Source organism: Pseudophryne corroboree, chromosome 3 (assembly GCF_028390025.1).
Source record: "Pseudophryne corroboree isolate aPseCor3 chromosome 3, aPseCor3.hap2, whole genome shotgun sequence".
NCBI lineage: Eukaryota > Metazoa > Chordata > Amphibia > Anura > Myobatrachidae > Pseudophryne > Pseudophryne corroboree.
The window spans coordinates 343,343,240-343,361,230 of NC_086446.1; the positions used below are offsets into that span (position 1 = coordinate 343,343,240).

The window sequence follows — 17,991 nt, forward strand, 5'->3', positions numbered from 1 at the left end:
ACCCTAGGGGGTGTTTCCCAGCGTGACCTATCCTCTGGCGGGAAAGGGTACGCCATTAGTAACTTTTTAGAAATTACCTATTTTTTATCGGGGGAAGCCCACGCTACTTCACACACTTCATTTAATTCTTCAGAAGGGGGAAAAACTACTGGTAGTTTTTTCTCCCCAAACATAATACCCTTTTTTGTGGTACCTGGGGTCACATCAGAAATGTGTAAAACATTTTTCATTTCCTCAATCATATAACGAGTGGCCCTATTGGACATTACATTAGTCTCTTCGTCGTCGACACTGGTATCAGTATCCGTGTCGACATCTGTGTCTGCCATCTGAGGTAGCGGGCGTTTTAGAGCCCCTGATGGCCTTTGAGACGTCTGGGTAGGCACGGGCTGAGAAGCCGGCTGCCCCGCATTTGGCATGTCGTCAAATTTTTTATGTAAGGAGTCGACACTTACGCGTAATTCCTTCCACAAGTCCATCCATTCAGGTGTCTGCCCCGCAGGGGGTGACAACACATTTATAGGCACCTGCTCCTCCTCCACATAAGCCTCCTCATCAAACATGTCGACACAGCCGTACCGACACACCGCACACACACAGGGAATGCTCTGACAGAAGACAGGACCCCACAAAGCCCTTTGGGGAGACAGAGAGAGAGTATGCCAGAACACACCAGAGCGCTATATAATACAGGGATTAACTAAATTATATCCCCTTATAGCTGCTATATGTATATTGCGCCTAAATTTAGTGCCCCCCCTCTCTTTTTTACCCTTTCTGTAGTGTAGACTGCAGGGGAGAGCCAGGGAGCTTCCTTCCAGCGGAGCTGTGAGGGAGAAATGGCGCCAGTGTGCTGAGGGAGATAGCTCCGCCCCTTTTTCGGCTGACTTTTCTCCCGCTTTTTAATGGATTCTGCCAGGGGTATTTATCACATATATAGCCTCTGGGGCTATATATTGTGATATATTTGCCAGCCAAGGTGTTTTTATTGCTGCTCAGGGCGCCCCCCCCCCAGCGCCCTGCACCCTCAGTGACCGGAGTGTGAAGTGTGTATGAGGAGCAATGGCGCACAGCTGCAGTGCTGTGCGCTACCTTGGTGAAGACTGATGTCTTCTGCCGCCGATTTTCCGGACTCTTCTTGCTTCTGGCTCTGTAAGGGGGCCGGCGGCGCGACTCTGGGACCGAACATCAATGGCCGGTTCCATGCGGTCGATCCCTCTGGAGCTAATGGTGTCCAGTAGCCTAAGAAGCCCAAGCTACCACCAGTTAGGTAGGTTCGCTTCTTCTCCCCTTAGTCCCTCGCTGCAGTGAGTCTGTTGCCAGCAGATCGAACTGTAAAATAAAAAACCTAAAATATACTTTCTCTCTAGGAGCTCAGGAGAGCCCCTAGTGTGCATCCAGCTCAGCCGGGCACAGGATTCTAACTGAGGTCTGGAGGAGGGTCATGGTGGGAGGAGCCAGTGCACACCAGGTAGTCCTAAATCTTTCTTAGCTGTGCCCAGTCTCCTGCGGAGCCGCTATTCCCCATGGTCCTTACGGAGTCCCCAGCATCCACTAGGACGTCAGAGAAATAAAAGGTTAGATACAGCAGTGTTTAACGTATGGAACTTGGTAGTCTGACTAGATGATAGTGTTTACTGCTGTACATCAATGTACTTTACATAGAGGAAGCTATGGAACCTGGAAGTCTGACTGGATGATAGTGATTACTGCTGTACATCAATGTACTGTACATAGAGGAAGCTATGGAACCTGGAAGTCTGACTGGATGATAGTGATTACTGCTGTACATCAGTGTAGTGTACATAGAGGAAGCTATGGAACCTGGAAGTCTGACTGGATGATAGTGATTACTGCTGTACATCAATGTAGTGTACATAGAGGAAGCTATGGAACCTGGAAGTCTGACTGGATGATAGTGATTACTGCTGTACATCAATGTACTGTACATAGAGGAAGCTATGGAACCTGGAAGTCTGACTGGATGATAGTGATTACTGCTGTACATCAATGTAGTGTACATAGAGGAAGCTATGGAACCTGGAAGTCTGACTGGATGATAGTGATTACTGCTGTACATCAATGTACTGTACATAGAGGAAGCTATGGAACCTGGAAGTCTGACTGGGTGATAGTGATGAATGCTGTACATCAATGTACTGTACATAGAGGAAGCTATGGAACCTGGAAGTCTGACTGGGTGATAGTGATTACTGCTGTACATCAATGTACTGTACATAGAGGAAGCTATGGAACCTGGAAGTCTGACTGGATGATAGTGATTACTGCTGTACATCAATGTAGTGTACATAGAGGAAGCTATGGAACCTGGAAGTCTGACTGGATGATAGTGATTACTGCTGTACATCAATGTACTGTACATAGAGGAAGCTATGGAACCTGGAAGTCTGACTGGATGATAGTGATTACTGCTGTACATCAATGTACTGTACATAGAGGAAGCTATGGAACCTGGAAGTCTGACTGGATAATAGTGATTACTGCTGTACATCAATGTACTGTACATGGAGGAAGCTATGGAACCTGGAAGTCTGACTGGATGATAGTGATTACTGCTGTACATCAATGTACTGTACATAGAGGAAGCTATGGAACCTGGAAGTCTGACTGGATGATAGTGATTACTGCTGTACATCAATGTACTGTACATAGAGGAAGCTATGGAACCTGGAAGTCTGACTGGATGATAGTGATTACTGCTGTACATCAATGTACTGTACATAGAGGAAGCTATGGAACCTGGAAGTCTGACTGGATGATAGTGATTACTGCTGTACATCAATGTACTGTACATAGAGGAAGCTATGGAACCTGGAAGTCTGACTGGGTGATAGTGATTAGTGCTGTACATCAATGTACTGTACATAGAGGAAGCTATGGAACCTGGAAGTCTGACTGGATGATAGTGATTACTGCTGTACATCAATGTACTGTACATAGAGGAAGCTATGGAACCTGGAAGTCTGACTGGATGATAGTGATTACTGCTGTACATCAATGTACTGTACATAGAGGAAGCTATGGAACTTGGAAGTCTGACTGGATGATAGTGATTACTGCTGTACATCAATGTACTGTACATGGAGGAAGCTATGGAACCTGGAAGTCTGATTGGATGATGGTGGTTACTGCTGTACATCAATGTAGTGTACATAGAGGAAGCTAGAGTACCTTCCACAACCAAGTTGCTGAAGGAGGAATTTTGAATAGGGTAATGCCCCATGGGTCTTTCTGCCTCTATACCAAATCTTATTTTACCAAATAATTATGCAATACCTTAAAACTATTTTTTTCCGCACACGATTAAGGAAGTTCACATGTAAATTAAGCAAACCCAGACAAGTTGGTCTGAAGTCTAACAGCCAGTTTAGATACAGAAACAGTTGTAGCCACTGCTGCTTGGTCATAAAGGGTTGCATTCTAATAACCTAGTGGGTGTATTTTAGACAAGACTAAATTAACAAATAGAACAGAAGAAAGAGATTGTATAGAATACCCCCTGCCTGCATAGTACAAGAGAGAACTGACTTGCTTTGTGAGAGATTAAACAGAGGATCAGACACTGAAACTACATCAAGCACACCAGAGTGCTAATTACCCACACGGCTGGGCTAAAGTCACATGGGCTTACCTAGCATGAGCAAAATAACAGAGAACACCTAGTCATTTGGCCAAAAGAAAGAAAGAGTTTTGGATTTGAAAATAAGAACTTCGGGTGCTCCTATCTTGAGGGCATATTTAGCATCACTTAATTTCTACAAAAGTGAAAATTAACATTTTCACCAACTTTAAAAAAAATGAAATTTAAGGGCCATTCATCACGAAGGTAACGCATGAGATATCATAGATATCTCCTGCTTACCTTTCACTCCTGAGCTGGCCCGCGTCCCCATACACTAGTATGGGGACCTCATTCATCAAGTTCCAAAAATACAATATTTTTGGAGCTTGACTGCAGAAGCATTCGTTATCTACAGATAGTGAATGCTCCTGCACCCCCGCTGCTTACCTATTGGAAGCAGTCCCGGATTGCGAAGAGGGATCCTTATTGAACCCTCTGCCCCTGCCCGGCTTCTTCTGCCGGACGCCAGGGGCTTTGTGCGCCTTTGTGAACCCTAGTTCACGCAGGCACACTAGTGTTAGCCTTGAAACATTTTTTCACTGCTACAAAAGTATTAGTGAAAAATTTGTGGAGACAGCTGATTTTCACATCAGCTCTCTCTGCGTCAAAGCAATGATTCATTGCCCCGGTGCTCGCTGCAAGTCAGAATGGTAATTATCGGGGCACTCGGCCCCCTGATAATTAATATCATGAGTAAGCCCCATGGAAACTTATTGTACATGCAGACAATGCTCTATTTAGCAAACATTACAAAATGTCTCAAAATCTTTTTAGCAATCAGAACAGATGGGGTGAGAGGGGTGTTGTTACCGTGCTGGTCCCCAAAAATGAAAGGATGACTGTGTGCATTACAGATGGCTTAATAACAAGACAGTCAGCATTACTCATCTTATGCCATGCTTAGATACGTTTGTGGGAGCCTATTATAGAACTATTTTAAACCTTGGCAGGAATCCTGGCACAATTCCCAGAAACATACTTTAACAATTGTCAAACCTATATACAGACATCTGTATTGGAGCCATAACCAGGAAACTAAGACATGCTGCATCCTTCAGCATTAGCTGCAATAACCGGCATACAGTATGTGGTCTTCAGAAGCTCCAGAAGAAAAGGAAACTTGGGACTGGGATCGTTCTAATTCAGATTGCTCCTTTTGCAGATGTAAAAGCTCTCATTTGAATTTATGACCAAGAAAGGAATCTGTGAGGATATTGGGTTCAAAATCACTCAGTCACGGTGGTAGATGAAAAACCAACAGTGGTTTATTAACAGAATAGGTTATAACACAGCTCAGCACACTTCTGTGATCCAATTCTACACGACAATCCCTCCTGGAGCTCCTGACAGAACATTACTTCTTAGTCAGTCTCCTGCCACTCTCTCTCCTTCTGTCTCAGATCTCCCCTTTTTGCTATTATCAAACCTTTGTCTTTTCTACAATAAGGCGACACCCCCAGACAGTTTCAGAGCAACCCTATTTTCACATGCCCAGGCATGTCCCCTAGGCCACAATAGATGTTAACTAAAGTAACCTTACTTAATCTGATTGTGTGGCCTGGAATCCATTGTGTGGGGAAGAATGAGGGGGGTGTATGGCCTGACATCTGAGACTGGCTGTATCTTCCCAGACAGAGCAAATACATAGGTTATCTGATCGTCACATGGGGAAACATTATTTTACAAACTATAGCAGAATAACCAATACATTCATATATATACATTGAAAACATAACTGTACCCTTGTAACAATAATATCATACAATATAATACAATATTGCCTAACATATAACTAATAACATATTGGCAATTGATGAAGTCCATGTGTAGGACCAGGGCTAGGAAAGTAACCACGTGTCTTTTACCACTGAGCGACACGACGCGCCAGCTGTGTCATCACATGTCGTCACATTACCTTCCCCTACTTTCTCGCCCTGTGTCCTAAGTAGATTAAGCTTGCTGAGCGCAGTGATGCTCTTCTACATCAGACAGTTTGTGCCCCATCATAACAATGACTGGCTGGTTTCTCATGTGGGTCTGGTGGTTTTTGGGAATAGCACTTTACAGTTTGTACGGAGCCCACCAGCGTCCCAGGTCCAAAGTCTGTGGTAATTGTCATGAGGCTTGTGTGGGAATTTCTTTCCCCGGTCTGGTGGGTGCGTGGCCCACAGTACATAAATCAATACAGTCTTACCAGGGTCCGGTGGAAACGTGATCAGCAGTCCATAGTTCTTGTATTTCCCCCCGGTGTCAAATCCAAATATATTAATCAAAGTCCCCTTTGTAGACAGCCGCTGGGTTGGGGTAACAGCATGTGCAACAGTGTAATTCAATAAGTCCCATAACTGCACCTGGGGACCTAATAATTCCCCTACACCCAACTGGGTAACCTCGCATTGCAGATAGTCACAATTTTCCTCCATAAACAAAATCTGATCTCTGGGGCCCTCACTCTCCCTCCCCAACAATGTATTCCCTGGGAACCCCACTTCCATCACCTCTGGTGCATCAGGACAGTGGCTTCCCTCCCCCAAACATGATCCACGGGTATGGTAATTGTCAGGGCACAATGGGGATTCCTGCATGCCAGAAGTTTCTTCTGTGCTATCCTGGGTAAATGCTTCCTCCAGCCTGGCTGGCTTGGTACTTTGTGGGATCCTACTCTGAGTCCTGTATGCTTTGACCTGGAGTACAATCTGCTCACCTCCCTTGTGTGTACCCACCAACTCGACCATGGTTGTACTGGAACATGGATGTAGGTTCACAGGGACAGTGGCATTACCTTCTCCATTCACTGCTACATGTCCTGGCTGAACACCATTGCCCTGGTTAGAGTCAGTAATTTCACCTTGCACACAATGCCAGTCCAAAACACATTCAGGTGCCCTAGAGTAGAGCAACATGTTCCCTTCCAGTTCCTGAGCTGATGCTATTTTCACCAGGTCTGATCCCTGGATTTTCTCTGAGTCATAGGGAAGATTCTGGCATTCAGACTGCAGCTCCTTACCATCAAGTTCACTGAATGAGAACAGACCTCCAGAATCTTCTGGGAGAGATACAATTGCTGGAGATACACTGGGCCCTTCCTGAACATCCTTTTCTGATAAAATAACTGGGGCAGCCATGAACATAGCTTCACAATAGGCCTCCCTCAGCCGAATATGCTGATCAGCCTGAAGTGAGACACTGTCTGCACTAGCCATGCTTATAGTTGGTACATTACCACCTACTGCTGCCCTCGCAGAGATCTCCTCTTCCACCTCTGCTAATAGGAAGGTATAGTGCATCTTCTCCTGGGGTGTTTGAATGACAGACCCCACTCCCTTCTCATTTTCAGTAGCCTCCCCCAAACACAACACTGTAAATGGCTCAATAGCCAGGACTGGTTGGTGCTCACCTGAAGGATTCCCTTGGAGGCTCTGTTGCTGAAGTGGTGGTCGGGTGATAGTGGCAACTTCTTCCTCAATGTCTCGCTGGCACTCTGCGATGGTTTCTATATCCTCCAAGCCCGCAAATGGCCAGTTGTAACACAGCTCAGACTGGTCACCAAGTGTTTTACTGCGACATTCCCCCAGGGACAAGAGAACGGGTTGCAGACAGTGCTTCCTTGCATCAACCTGGTCAAGGTCATCCTTTTCCAGTGTAACATACTGGGCAGACAGTTCTTGACGCTCTCTCACTAAGTCCTCATCTTCCGTCTCAGCAACAGGGAAGTTGTAGTGCAGTTCCTCCTGGGGTGCCTGGATTGTGCTCACTGCTTTCTTCACTTCAACGCGTGCTTCCTTCCATATAGACCACTGGGCAACTTCTTCCCTTGGGTATGGGAGAAGCTGTTGCAGGTGGTGCCTTTCCGCATCCACCCTGTAACCCTGGTCTCGCCATGCTGGGGTATCTAGGGGCCCCCGATCCAATGCAACTTCCTCTGGATCTGTCCGGGAAGACAATTTACTCTGCACTTGCCCTTCCGTCTCTGTATATTGTATACTTTGTGTCATTTGGGCCACTGTTTCGATCACTTCCTCCCTGAATTCCTCAAACTCTGGCTCCCCCAGCAGATTCCATGTGGCTGCTTCACTTCTGCAGTGCATGAATGCATTCCCCAGATGACCCAACTTGTCCTGTATGCTGGATACTCTCCACCTGCTGATTTCCCACTGAGCTTCATTCCAGTACTCCCAAATGTACTGCATCTTGGTAACTATACATAACAGATCCGGCTTCCCAGCCTGCCGATATGCTGATGAACTTCCAACCACAAGCTCCACTGCCCTGGTTCCACTACTGGTCTCCTCCGCTGAGGCCTGGACCATATCCTCCTCTTCCTCATTATCACAAGGGTGCTCAAAGTCCCATTGAGCCAGTTTTCCAATTAGGGATTCCTTGGTATCCACTGTATTAAACTTAATCCGTCTTGCTCGACAGAGGTCCTGTAGTTGATGCTTCTTGTTGTATCGGTAGCATAGCGGGGCAGAATCCATTGCCTGCTGTGGTTTATACCTTTCTGCTGGTGTCTTGAGTGATCCCACCGCTGCCACCAAATGTGAGGATATTGGGTTCAAAATCACTCAGTCACGGTGGTAGATGAAAAACCAACAGTGGTTTATTAACAGAATAGGTTATAACACAGCTCAGCACACTTCTGTGATCCAATTCTACACGACAATCCCTCCTGGAGCTCCTGACAGAACATTACTTCTTAGTCAGTCTCCTGCCACTCTCTCTCCTTCTGTCTCAGATCTCCCCTTTTTGCTATTATCAAACCTTTGTCTTTTCTACAATAAGGCGACACCCCCAGACAGTTTCAGAGCAACCCTATTTTCACATGCCCAGGCATGTCCCCTAGGCCACAATAGATGTTAACTAAAGTAACCTTACTTAATCTGATTGTGTGGCCTGGAATCCATTGTGTGGGGAAGAATGAGGGGGGTGTATGGCCTGACATCTGAGACTGGCTGTATCTTCCCAGACAGAGCAAATACATAGGTTATCTGATCGTCACATGGGGAAACATTATTTTACAAACTATAGCAGAATAACCAATACATTCATATATATACATTGAAAACATAACTGTACCCTTGTAACAATAATATCATACAATATAATACAATATTGCCTAACATATAACTAATAACATATTGGCAATTGATGAAGTCCATGTGTAGGACCAGGGCTAGGAAAGTAACCACGTGTCTTTTACCACTGAGCGACACGACGCGCCAGCTGTGTCATCACATGTCGTCACAGAATCTCTTTAGCCCTTAGTTCTGAGGTCATATACCAGACAGGTGGTTAGATGCAATGGTAAAATCCCAGCTACAAGGAAATTAGCTCAGCAGTTTCCAGGTACCTCATGCTGCCAGAGAAGGAGCTCTGATCAAGTGTGGTCAACTGATAGGACCTCACTCAAGTGCACTAATGCTAGAGCTGGTTTTGAGAAATCTTTTTGCATAATCGCTACTTTACAGCAATCCCCTTAATCTAGAATCTACAATGGGATGTGGTGTCACTTTGCCTAGTATTAAGGGCCCCATACACTAGAACGATTATGCCTGATTTCAGCCCAATTCGGGCATTCGGGACGATCCGATGTGCGGCCCCTTGAGCGTCAGTTCGACTCCTCTAGGTCGTTAGTGCTGCACTCGTGATATGTCGGTTCCCGCAGGCATGGCTGGGATCACATACGATATATCGCATGCAAAATGTACCAAATCGTATGGAACCACTCCCGGGAAGCTCCCGAGACAGTTCAAGGGAAATCGCCTCCGACTTCAGCCTCAGAAATATCGTTGTAGTGTATGGGGCCCTTTATTTTCTACATCATAGTTGTTGGATGCCTGTAAGAAATTGTATCACAATATAATATGCCTGACTCACATAATCACAGGAGTTCATGCAAGGAGGTTGAGTGATACAGGAAATGAAATAAGTACACAATATATTCTTTTAAGTGCAAGGGAAAAAAAGAAACTTATATTTACTAGTGTTTTGTTTTTTTAATTCTATTCATCTAGTTTAGATTGCAAAATAATCTGTCCATTTCGGATATGCTTATTCGCTAAATGAATATAAAAAACCTGAAACATTCTGAAAATTCTATAAAAAAAATTGTATAGTATAGTATATATAGTATAGTATATCAAACTAAGAAGGTGTTCTCCCCCTAATTTTCCTCAACTGGGTAAACATAAATAAAGCTTTACCCATGCTATTCTTACCGAAAGTCCATTTTCATTAGGTAAAAAAAAAGTTGCTGAAAGCTCCATATTTGTTCTGGTGTGATATATGCTGAGGGATCTCTGCAGACATCATATATATTCCTACATATGTGGCTTTACTGACTCTTATTGAACAGAAAATATGTACTTTTTGCTGCAACATATTAAAAGATGGATATTCTATAACGTAAAACATCCTGGAGCCTGGCGATTCACCCAATTCTGTACCTTCCACTACATATTACAGAGATCAGGGGAGGCAAAGCTTACAGCTGCAAAATGCTGAGTAAAGAGAGTAGTCCCACAATGCCAAGCTGATAGAGGCCTGCCTTTTTCTGATATACACAGAGGGCCTGATTCAGAGACACTGCTGCGTCTGCATTACAGCACATTGGTGGAGTTGCATGGTGCAATAATAGGCAAATGTTAGTTTCAGCTTTCCTCGTGTACTAGCATGCACCAGCAGGTTCAAGCTATGAGACACCCATTTTTTGCACCGACCCCTGTATGCAGTAGCACAGCAGTTGGTTCTAGACAGTCCACCATCGGCTCACCATTGCAACCACCATCGATGCTTGAACCAACCATCAGCATGTGCTGTATTTCTATCTGAACAAGACCACTGTGGCAGTGGCAGGATGTAGTTAGCATCCCGGAGGCTGGGATGACAATGGTCATGTGACAGACCAACAGAATCTTAGGGACCAGGAACCGGGGGGGAAGGGGTTAGGCACTAGAGTGGTGCGGGGGGAATGTGGTCCTAGATGCCACCCCCCAAGTCTTAGCCCCAGCCGCCAAAACCTGGTGTCTTAGCCCTAGCCACCACCCCAGGTAGGTTAGGATTATGGTTGGGGGCATTCTAATTGTCGGGATGTAGGTGTTGATCATGTGACTGCCAGCATCCTGATTGCCGGTATAATGCATCACACCCGGTAGCGGCTATGCTTCTGAGAATGCAGCCTGCTTCCACTATCATAACACACCTACATGGCAGAGATTTTTTGCTGTCATTTCGGCTCATCTCCCAGTCACTGCCCAGGAATGCCCATCGCTTGATTGCTCCATTTTCTGTTGCCAACGATCCCATAACAATAGCACCTCTGTGCGTACAGTCAGGGGAACGCATGCATCATAGGGGTTTCATGAAAAATGTGTGCATGCTTAGTGGCAAGTAATTGCTGAACTGCGCCAGCATCTGCACGGCATTCATTTGAAGTTTGCCTCTGAATCAGGCTCGCTGGCTGCTTTCCATAGCCAACGCACTGCTGGCAACCACCCCCTCCCCCTGGATTGTTGGACCCCAGCAATAAGCAATAATCTGCAGTTATGTGAAACTTGTGGAGCCTATTGAATTTTTAGCTTGGATGGAGCTAAATGTCAAAATGTAGAACGTTGTAATTAAAAACAAAACAGCACCATTGAGTTTTATGTATTGTCTTGCAAAAAGTATAAGGAAAATATCAAGAAACAAATGAAATGAGCTAAGTGCAAGATTTGGAGATGCACTGCTCTCACCTGATCTCGGATCCTCTCCTGCTGACCGCGGAGAGCCAGAGCATGTTGAGGGTATTTGTTCTTAAGATGATCCATGAAAGCATCTCTCTTCCTTTCCATGTCAGACTTCTGTAGATTTGTCAGTGCTTCCAGGCTCTGGGCAGCAATCACAGTGTGTCTGCGCTCTGAAGTGTGCACCAACCCCACATTAGAAAAACGCCTTGTCCCGTTACCGAGAGTACGGTACTCTCGGGGGTATTCAGCATCGTCTGCAGAGATCATGTGTGTCCCAGACCGGCTGGAATCTGCAGAGAAAAGTAATAGAACAGGAAAGAAGCATTAAAAACACTCATAATTCAGTCATTGGACTGGCACCTAATTGCTGAAAGGAGAATGTACGTTCTCTCTGGGACTAGACTACATTAGAGGCAGTGACATGGCACATGGGTCAATCACCTGAGGCATGACTGCTCTATTAGCTGTAATGTGTTTAGTTGGTTAAATACTTTAGGATATGATTATAACTTAGTATTGTATGTCTATATGAACATTTTATGGAATACAATAGGCAGCCTCTGTCGTAAGGAAGATTCCGTTAGGACCTGCCAATGTCCTCTGTAATACAGGACACACACTCCACATATAAATTACTACCACTAACAAACATACCCATTTTAAAATAAGACTTTCAGCTAACTTGTTACAGAAACTCCTTAGAGTAAATGGCACTCATCAAAACTAGGTTGTGCAATCCTCAGTAGTTTCTTGTGTAGTGTATGCCGGATTAGCTGTCTCAGCATCAGTGGCGTAACTAGGGATCCGCAGCCACTGCGCTCGCTTGGGAGAGCGCAGGGCTGCGGGGCGCTCTAGCCGCCACTGATCTCTGCTGTGAAGGAGGGACACGGAGGGCACAGCGCGCGCCTCTCCTGTGTCCCTCCTGCGTGTATATTAAATGAAGTGCCCGTTCGTGAGCGCTGATTGGCTCATGAACCGGCACTTCATTTAACAGACACGCCGGAGACGCAGGAGGGACACAGGAGAGGCGCGCGCTGTGCCGTCCGTGTCCCTCCTTCACAAAACAGCGGGGGAGCAGGGGTGAGTTGTACCTGGGGGAGGGGGAGCATATTTGGCACTTGGGGGGGCATATGTGGCACTGAGGGGGCATATGTGGCACTGGGGGAGCATAATTGGCACTGGGGGGTATATGTGTACCTGGCATGGGGGGCGGCATATTTGGCATTGGGGGCATGTGTGTACCTGGCACTGTGGGGGAATATCTGGCACTGGGGGCATATGTGGCACTGGGAGCACAGCCCTAGCAACAAGCATTACCCCCTAGCAACGAGCATGACACCCGGTGCATGAAACCCCTGGCAATGAGCATGACATCCAGTGCATGAAACCCCTGGCAACGAGCATGACACCCTGAGCATGAAAACCCCTGGCACTGTGCATGGAACCAAGAGCATGAAACCCCTGGTAACGAGCAGGTAATTTAAAAGTAATTAGAAGCCTTACAGTAGGACTTAATGTGTAATGGGCATTGCGGTGTGTGGCATAATGTATCACGGACATTGTGGTGTGTGTCATAATGTGTCACAGGCATTACGTGTGTGGCATACTATATCACGGGCATTGTGGTATGTGGTATAATGTCTCAGGGGCATTGCAGTGTGGCATCAGGTATAACGGGCATTGCGGTGTGTGGCATAGGGTATAACGGGCATTGCGGTATGTGTCACAGGCATTACGGTGTGTGGCATACTATATCACGGGCATTGTGGTATAATGTCTCAGGGGCATTGCAGTGTGGCATAATGTATAACGTGCATTGCGGTGTGTGGCATAGGGTATAACGGGCATTGCGGTATGTGTCACAGGCATTACGATGTGTGGCATACTATACCACGGCATTGTGGTATAATGTCTCATGGGCATTGCAGTGTGGCATAATGTATAACAGGCATTGCGGTGTGTGGCATAGGGTATAACGGGCATTGCGGTATGTGATACAGGCATTACGGTGTGTGGTTTACTATATCATGGGCATTGTGGTATGTGGTATAATGTCTCAGGGTCATTGCGGTGTGTGTCATAATGTGTCACAGGCATTGTATGTGCTATAATGTATTTATTGTAACCAGTTTTGTGCTGTCATCTTACACTTTGAATGAGAAGCACATTTCCACTCCCTTAGGGGCATATGCATCATGAAAAAATCGTGCAATGAAAATTAGTAATTTCTGTTCTTATTGTATTCTCTCACAATTGCCTTGATTCATCATGGCAGCATAAGAATATTATAACTTTACAAAAAACTGGTCTTTTTGATGCTGGGACATTAGCCGCTGCCTACACTACCCCCGCCGAGACATGGATCTCGCCGCAGCCGCCCGCCACCGGCACCACTTTAGTACCTGGGCTGACCGGCTGCACAAGTCTCTCTCTGTGTAAACGGGCAGCTTGTGAAGGGATTAGGTGGCTGTTCGCCATCTCAGGATGACGAACAGTTTCCCGATCAAACTCATAAAAAAATGCATTTTTGGAGTTTGATGAATGTCACAATTTCTACATCCCATGGGGAGTGTAAAAACTGTGACATTTTAAGGATGATGAATATGCCCCTTACTGAGCATTATTATTAGGAGTGGCTGTTTACAGCTATAATATACAGTATATAGACATGTAGGCATGAATGACATTGGGCAACCACAACTGTTTGCAAAGACTTCTAATCCCAGAATTGTATTTTAAGGGGTATATTCAATAACTGTCGGAAGCTGCCGTCTTGTCGGAAAAACGGCAGCTTCCGACAGTTTTAGGTCGGAAGGGGTTCCGACCTATTCATTAGTGCCCCGTTTATTCCGACAAGTCGGGAAACCCAACTTGTTGGAATGCTGTCGGAATGCACGCTGAACGGCGGCTTCAGCCGCCGATCAGCGTGCATGGTCGGAAGCGGGGCCAAACCCGACAGGTTTTAGCCCCGTTTCCGACAATCTCAATCCGACTTTAAAAAAAGTCAGATTGAAATGAGGAGACTAGCGGTGCTGTGGGCGGCGGGGGAGCAGAGATCGGCGGCCGGCGGGAGGAGCAGGCTGCGGGGGGACATGTCTGCGGCGGCGGGGGGAGGCGTTGCAGGGAGAGAGCTCCCCCGGCCAGGCAACTCTCTCCCTGCAGCGCCTCACCCCGCCACCACAAACATGTTACCCCGCTGCCAGCACCTCCCGCCGGCCGCCGATCAATGCTCCCCCAGCCGCCCGCAGCACCTCTCTTCCTGCTGCCAGCTCTGCCTGCGGCTCCACACGTCCCCCGCAGCTAGGGAGGCCAATCCCGGGGCATTTTTTCAATCCCGGGATTCGGGATTGAAAAATGCTCAATCCCGGGATTCCCGGGATCCCGGGATTGCAGTAGGGATCAGTGTAGGTAGCAGGGAAAGTATATGTGGAGGGCAGCAAGGCAGGGTGGATCTAGGGAGCAAGGGAGGGTGGGTGTAGGGAGCATGTAAGGAACAGGGAGGGTGGGTGTAGGGAGCAGCGGGAGAGTGGGTGTAGGGAGCAGTGGGAGGGTGGGTGTAGGGAGCAGCGGGAGGGTGGGTGTAGGGAGCAGCGGGAGAGTGGGTGTAGGGAGCAGTGGGAGGGTGGGTGTGTACACTGTGTAGTGAGCATGTAAGGTACAGGAAGGGAAGGTGCCGGTGGGTGTAGCGAGCAGAGGGAGGATGTCAGGAGCAGAGAGTGTGGGTGTAGGTAGCGAAGATAAACACTTACTACTTACGCCGCGGGCACCAGCCATGGACACACACATACTGACCGCGCTGGCAGCATTTCAAATGTAGCGCTGGCCGCCAGCTGCCGCTTCCCTGATTGGCTGCCGGTCTGCCAGCTCTGATTGGCTGGCGGCCGGCGCTACGTTTGAAATGCCGCCAGCGCGGTCAGTGTGTGTGTGTCCATAGCTGATGTAACTACATCGCTGACAGCCGGGCAGCGCTGTGCTATAGTGCTCAGCGCTGTCCGGAAAAACTGAGCATGCGCACTCTAATCCCGTGAATCCCGGGATTGGAGTCTCCAATCCCGGGATTCAAATCCCGGCATTTTTGGGCCCAAATCCCGGAATCCCGCCGATCCCGGGATTGTCCTCCCTACCCGCAGCCAGCCCCTCCGGCTCACAGCCGCTGCTCTCTGCTCCCCTGGCCGCTGTTGTCAGCACATCCGCAGCCTGACAGGACGCCCAAATCCGACAGTCGGATTTGGCCGTCCATTGAATAGGGGTTGTCGGATCCATTCCGACAACTGCATGTCGGAATGGATCCGACTCCTATTGAATATACCCCATAGTCATTTTCTGAACAGGACAATTTAACAATGGGACATATACAGTATGCTCATGATCTCAGATTAGTTGTCATAATCTTAAGAGTATCGACACAATTCAGTATAGATATCCATTTAAGAAGACTACAAAAAGAAGACTGGAATTTGTTTACCATTAGTTATGTTAGTTTGATACCATAGTCATAAAAAGACCTTCATTCATAATTAACAAATATTCAAAGCTGAAAATTCTAAGGAGCTATTATAGCACAATGACTGAATAAAACATTGACAGGGGACACATTGAGGCTGATTTAGATTTAGTAATTTGCACTACAAAGGGTGCAAATTAAAATGTGTGCACACATTTACAGTTTTGGAGGGAATGCACATCTTAGATCAATTCTATGCCGCAGTGTAAAAATCAAAACTAACCATGGGCCTAATTCAGATCTGTTCGCTCGCAAGCTATTTTTTGCAGCGCTGCGAACAGATAGACGCCGCCTATAGGGGAGTGTATTTTAGCTTTGCAAGTGTTCGAACGCATGTGCAGCCGCCATGTACAAAAACAGCTTGTGCAGTTTCTGAGTAGCTCTGACCTTACTCAGCCGCTGCGATCACTTCAGCCTATTTGAGCTCCGTATTGACGTCAGACACCCGCCCTGCAAACGCTTTGACACGCCTGCGTTTTTCCAACCACTCCCAGAAAACGGTCAGTTGACACCCACAAACGCCTTCTTCCTGTCAATCTCCTTGCGAACGGCTGTGCAAATGGTTTCTTCGCTAGTACCAGTGCACAACAACGGTCTGCTATGTAACTATACGGCGCGCCTGCGCATTGCGGTGCATACGCATGCGCAGTAGTTACCTGATCGCTGCACAGCGAAAAACGCTAGCGAGCGAACAGATCTGAATTAGGCCCCATGTTCCAATGCAGGTAGTATTTTCCCTGGACGGAAAGAAACTGTGCTTGTACTTGCAGTTCCATTGGTTTGTACAGGTGCAAATTTGCACCTTTTAGCTGTAATTGTTAGTAACTAGGAGTCTCCTTGTATTTGTATGAATATAATTAATAATACTAGTTGTAATTCATTAAATGTTTACATATGGCTATAACTTTAGATATTTACATTGTGACAATACAGGACAATTAAATACTTATTTACACAAAAACAACCTAGCACCCTGTTCAGGGCACTGACTCACATCTCAGCCTCTGACTATCCTTGGCTCCAGCCTGGCTTGGCTCGCTACCACAGCTCCAGAGATGTAGGGGTAAATTTACTAAGATGGGAGTTCTATTTAAGATGGTATGCTGCTCATAGCAACCAATCAGATTCTAGTTCTCATTTATCTAGCACCTTCTAGAAGATAATAAATGGAATCTGATTGGTTGATATGGGCAACATCCCATCTCAAATAGAACTCCCATCTTAGTAAATTTACCCTGCAGTGTCAGAGTTTGGTGGTTTTCCATGTCTTCTACAGATATAGACAATGGCCTCCTGGTTCCCCAGTGGGAATCAGTACGTATTACCGCCAGACGGAATCCCGGCGGGTGGAACACCGACACCGGGATCCCGACCGGCACAATCCCGACAGGGGGGCGAGCGCAACGAAGCCCCTTGCGGGCACACTCATTTATTCTCCCTCTATGGGTGTCGTGGACACCCACAGAGGGTGAATATGTTGGGATTGTGCCGGTCGGGATCCCGGTGTCGGTATTCCGACCACCGTGATTCCGTCCGGTGGGATCTTGACCGCATCCCCCCCAGTGGCACACACTGGTCTCTAACTGCAGTCCCAGTGCTAGAATACCAACTGGGTTCTGTCTACACAGGGCAGTAACAGACTCACTGAGACTGTCAGCACACTCCAGCTGCAGCCAATAGGTGTGCTCATACCTCCCTTTTCTTCCCTGTGTGGGCAGATACTAGCTGCTCCACACAGAATGCATGTCTCACCAATGCAATCTGCCTTCATATTGCCACGATATAGAGAAGATCTATGTCTAGTAGGCTGTTGTCTCTAGCTTCTACGGCCAGGTCCATATGGTTACTGTTGGTCTGCTGAGACAGAAATTCTGAAAGCTGTGCAAAAGGGCTGATACTTCTGGCCAATGGGATGCAAGAGCTGGCAGTTTGCTGACTTGCGCAGTAGGAGTTGCTTGAATTGGCGTAAAGACCTTACCACTTCAAACTATTTAAGGAAGCTTGACCTAACAACAGGTTCCTCGCCTGAAGTGTTTATTTGTAGTTACCATGAAACCATCTGAACAGGTGAGAGTTTTCACTTGTATACTGGTTGCTTTCACAAAAGCTAAAGATGT

General features: G+C 46.8%; 1 protein-coding gene across 25 annotated transcripts in view; it reads right to left on the reverse strand.

Annotated features, from left to right (window-relative positions):
- SRCIN1 (SRC kinase signaling inhibitor 1) overlaps positions 1-17,991 on the reverse strand; it is a 900,548-nt gene that overhangs the window by 544,529 nt on the left and 338,028 nt on the right. For 24 of the 25 annotated variants that reach the window (XM_063959681.1, XM_063959683.1, XM_063959682.1 and 21 more), the window contains one exon: positions 11,377-11,660. In XM_063959681.1, the coding sequence (XP_063815751.1) occupies positions 11,377-11,660 (284 nt within the window). Of the gene's footprint in view, positions 1-11,376; positions 11,661-17,991 lie in introns of those variants that run through there. The other variant, XM_063959677.1, reaches the window with a different exon arrangement.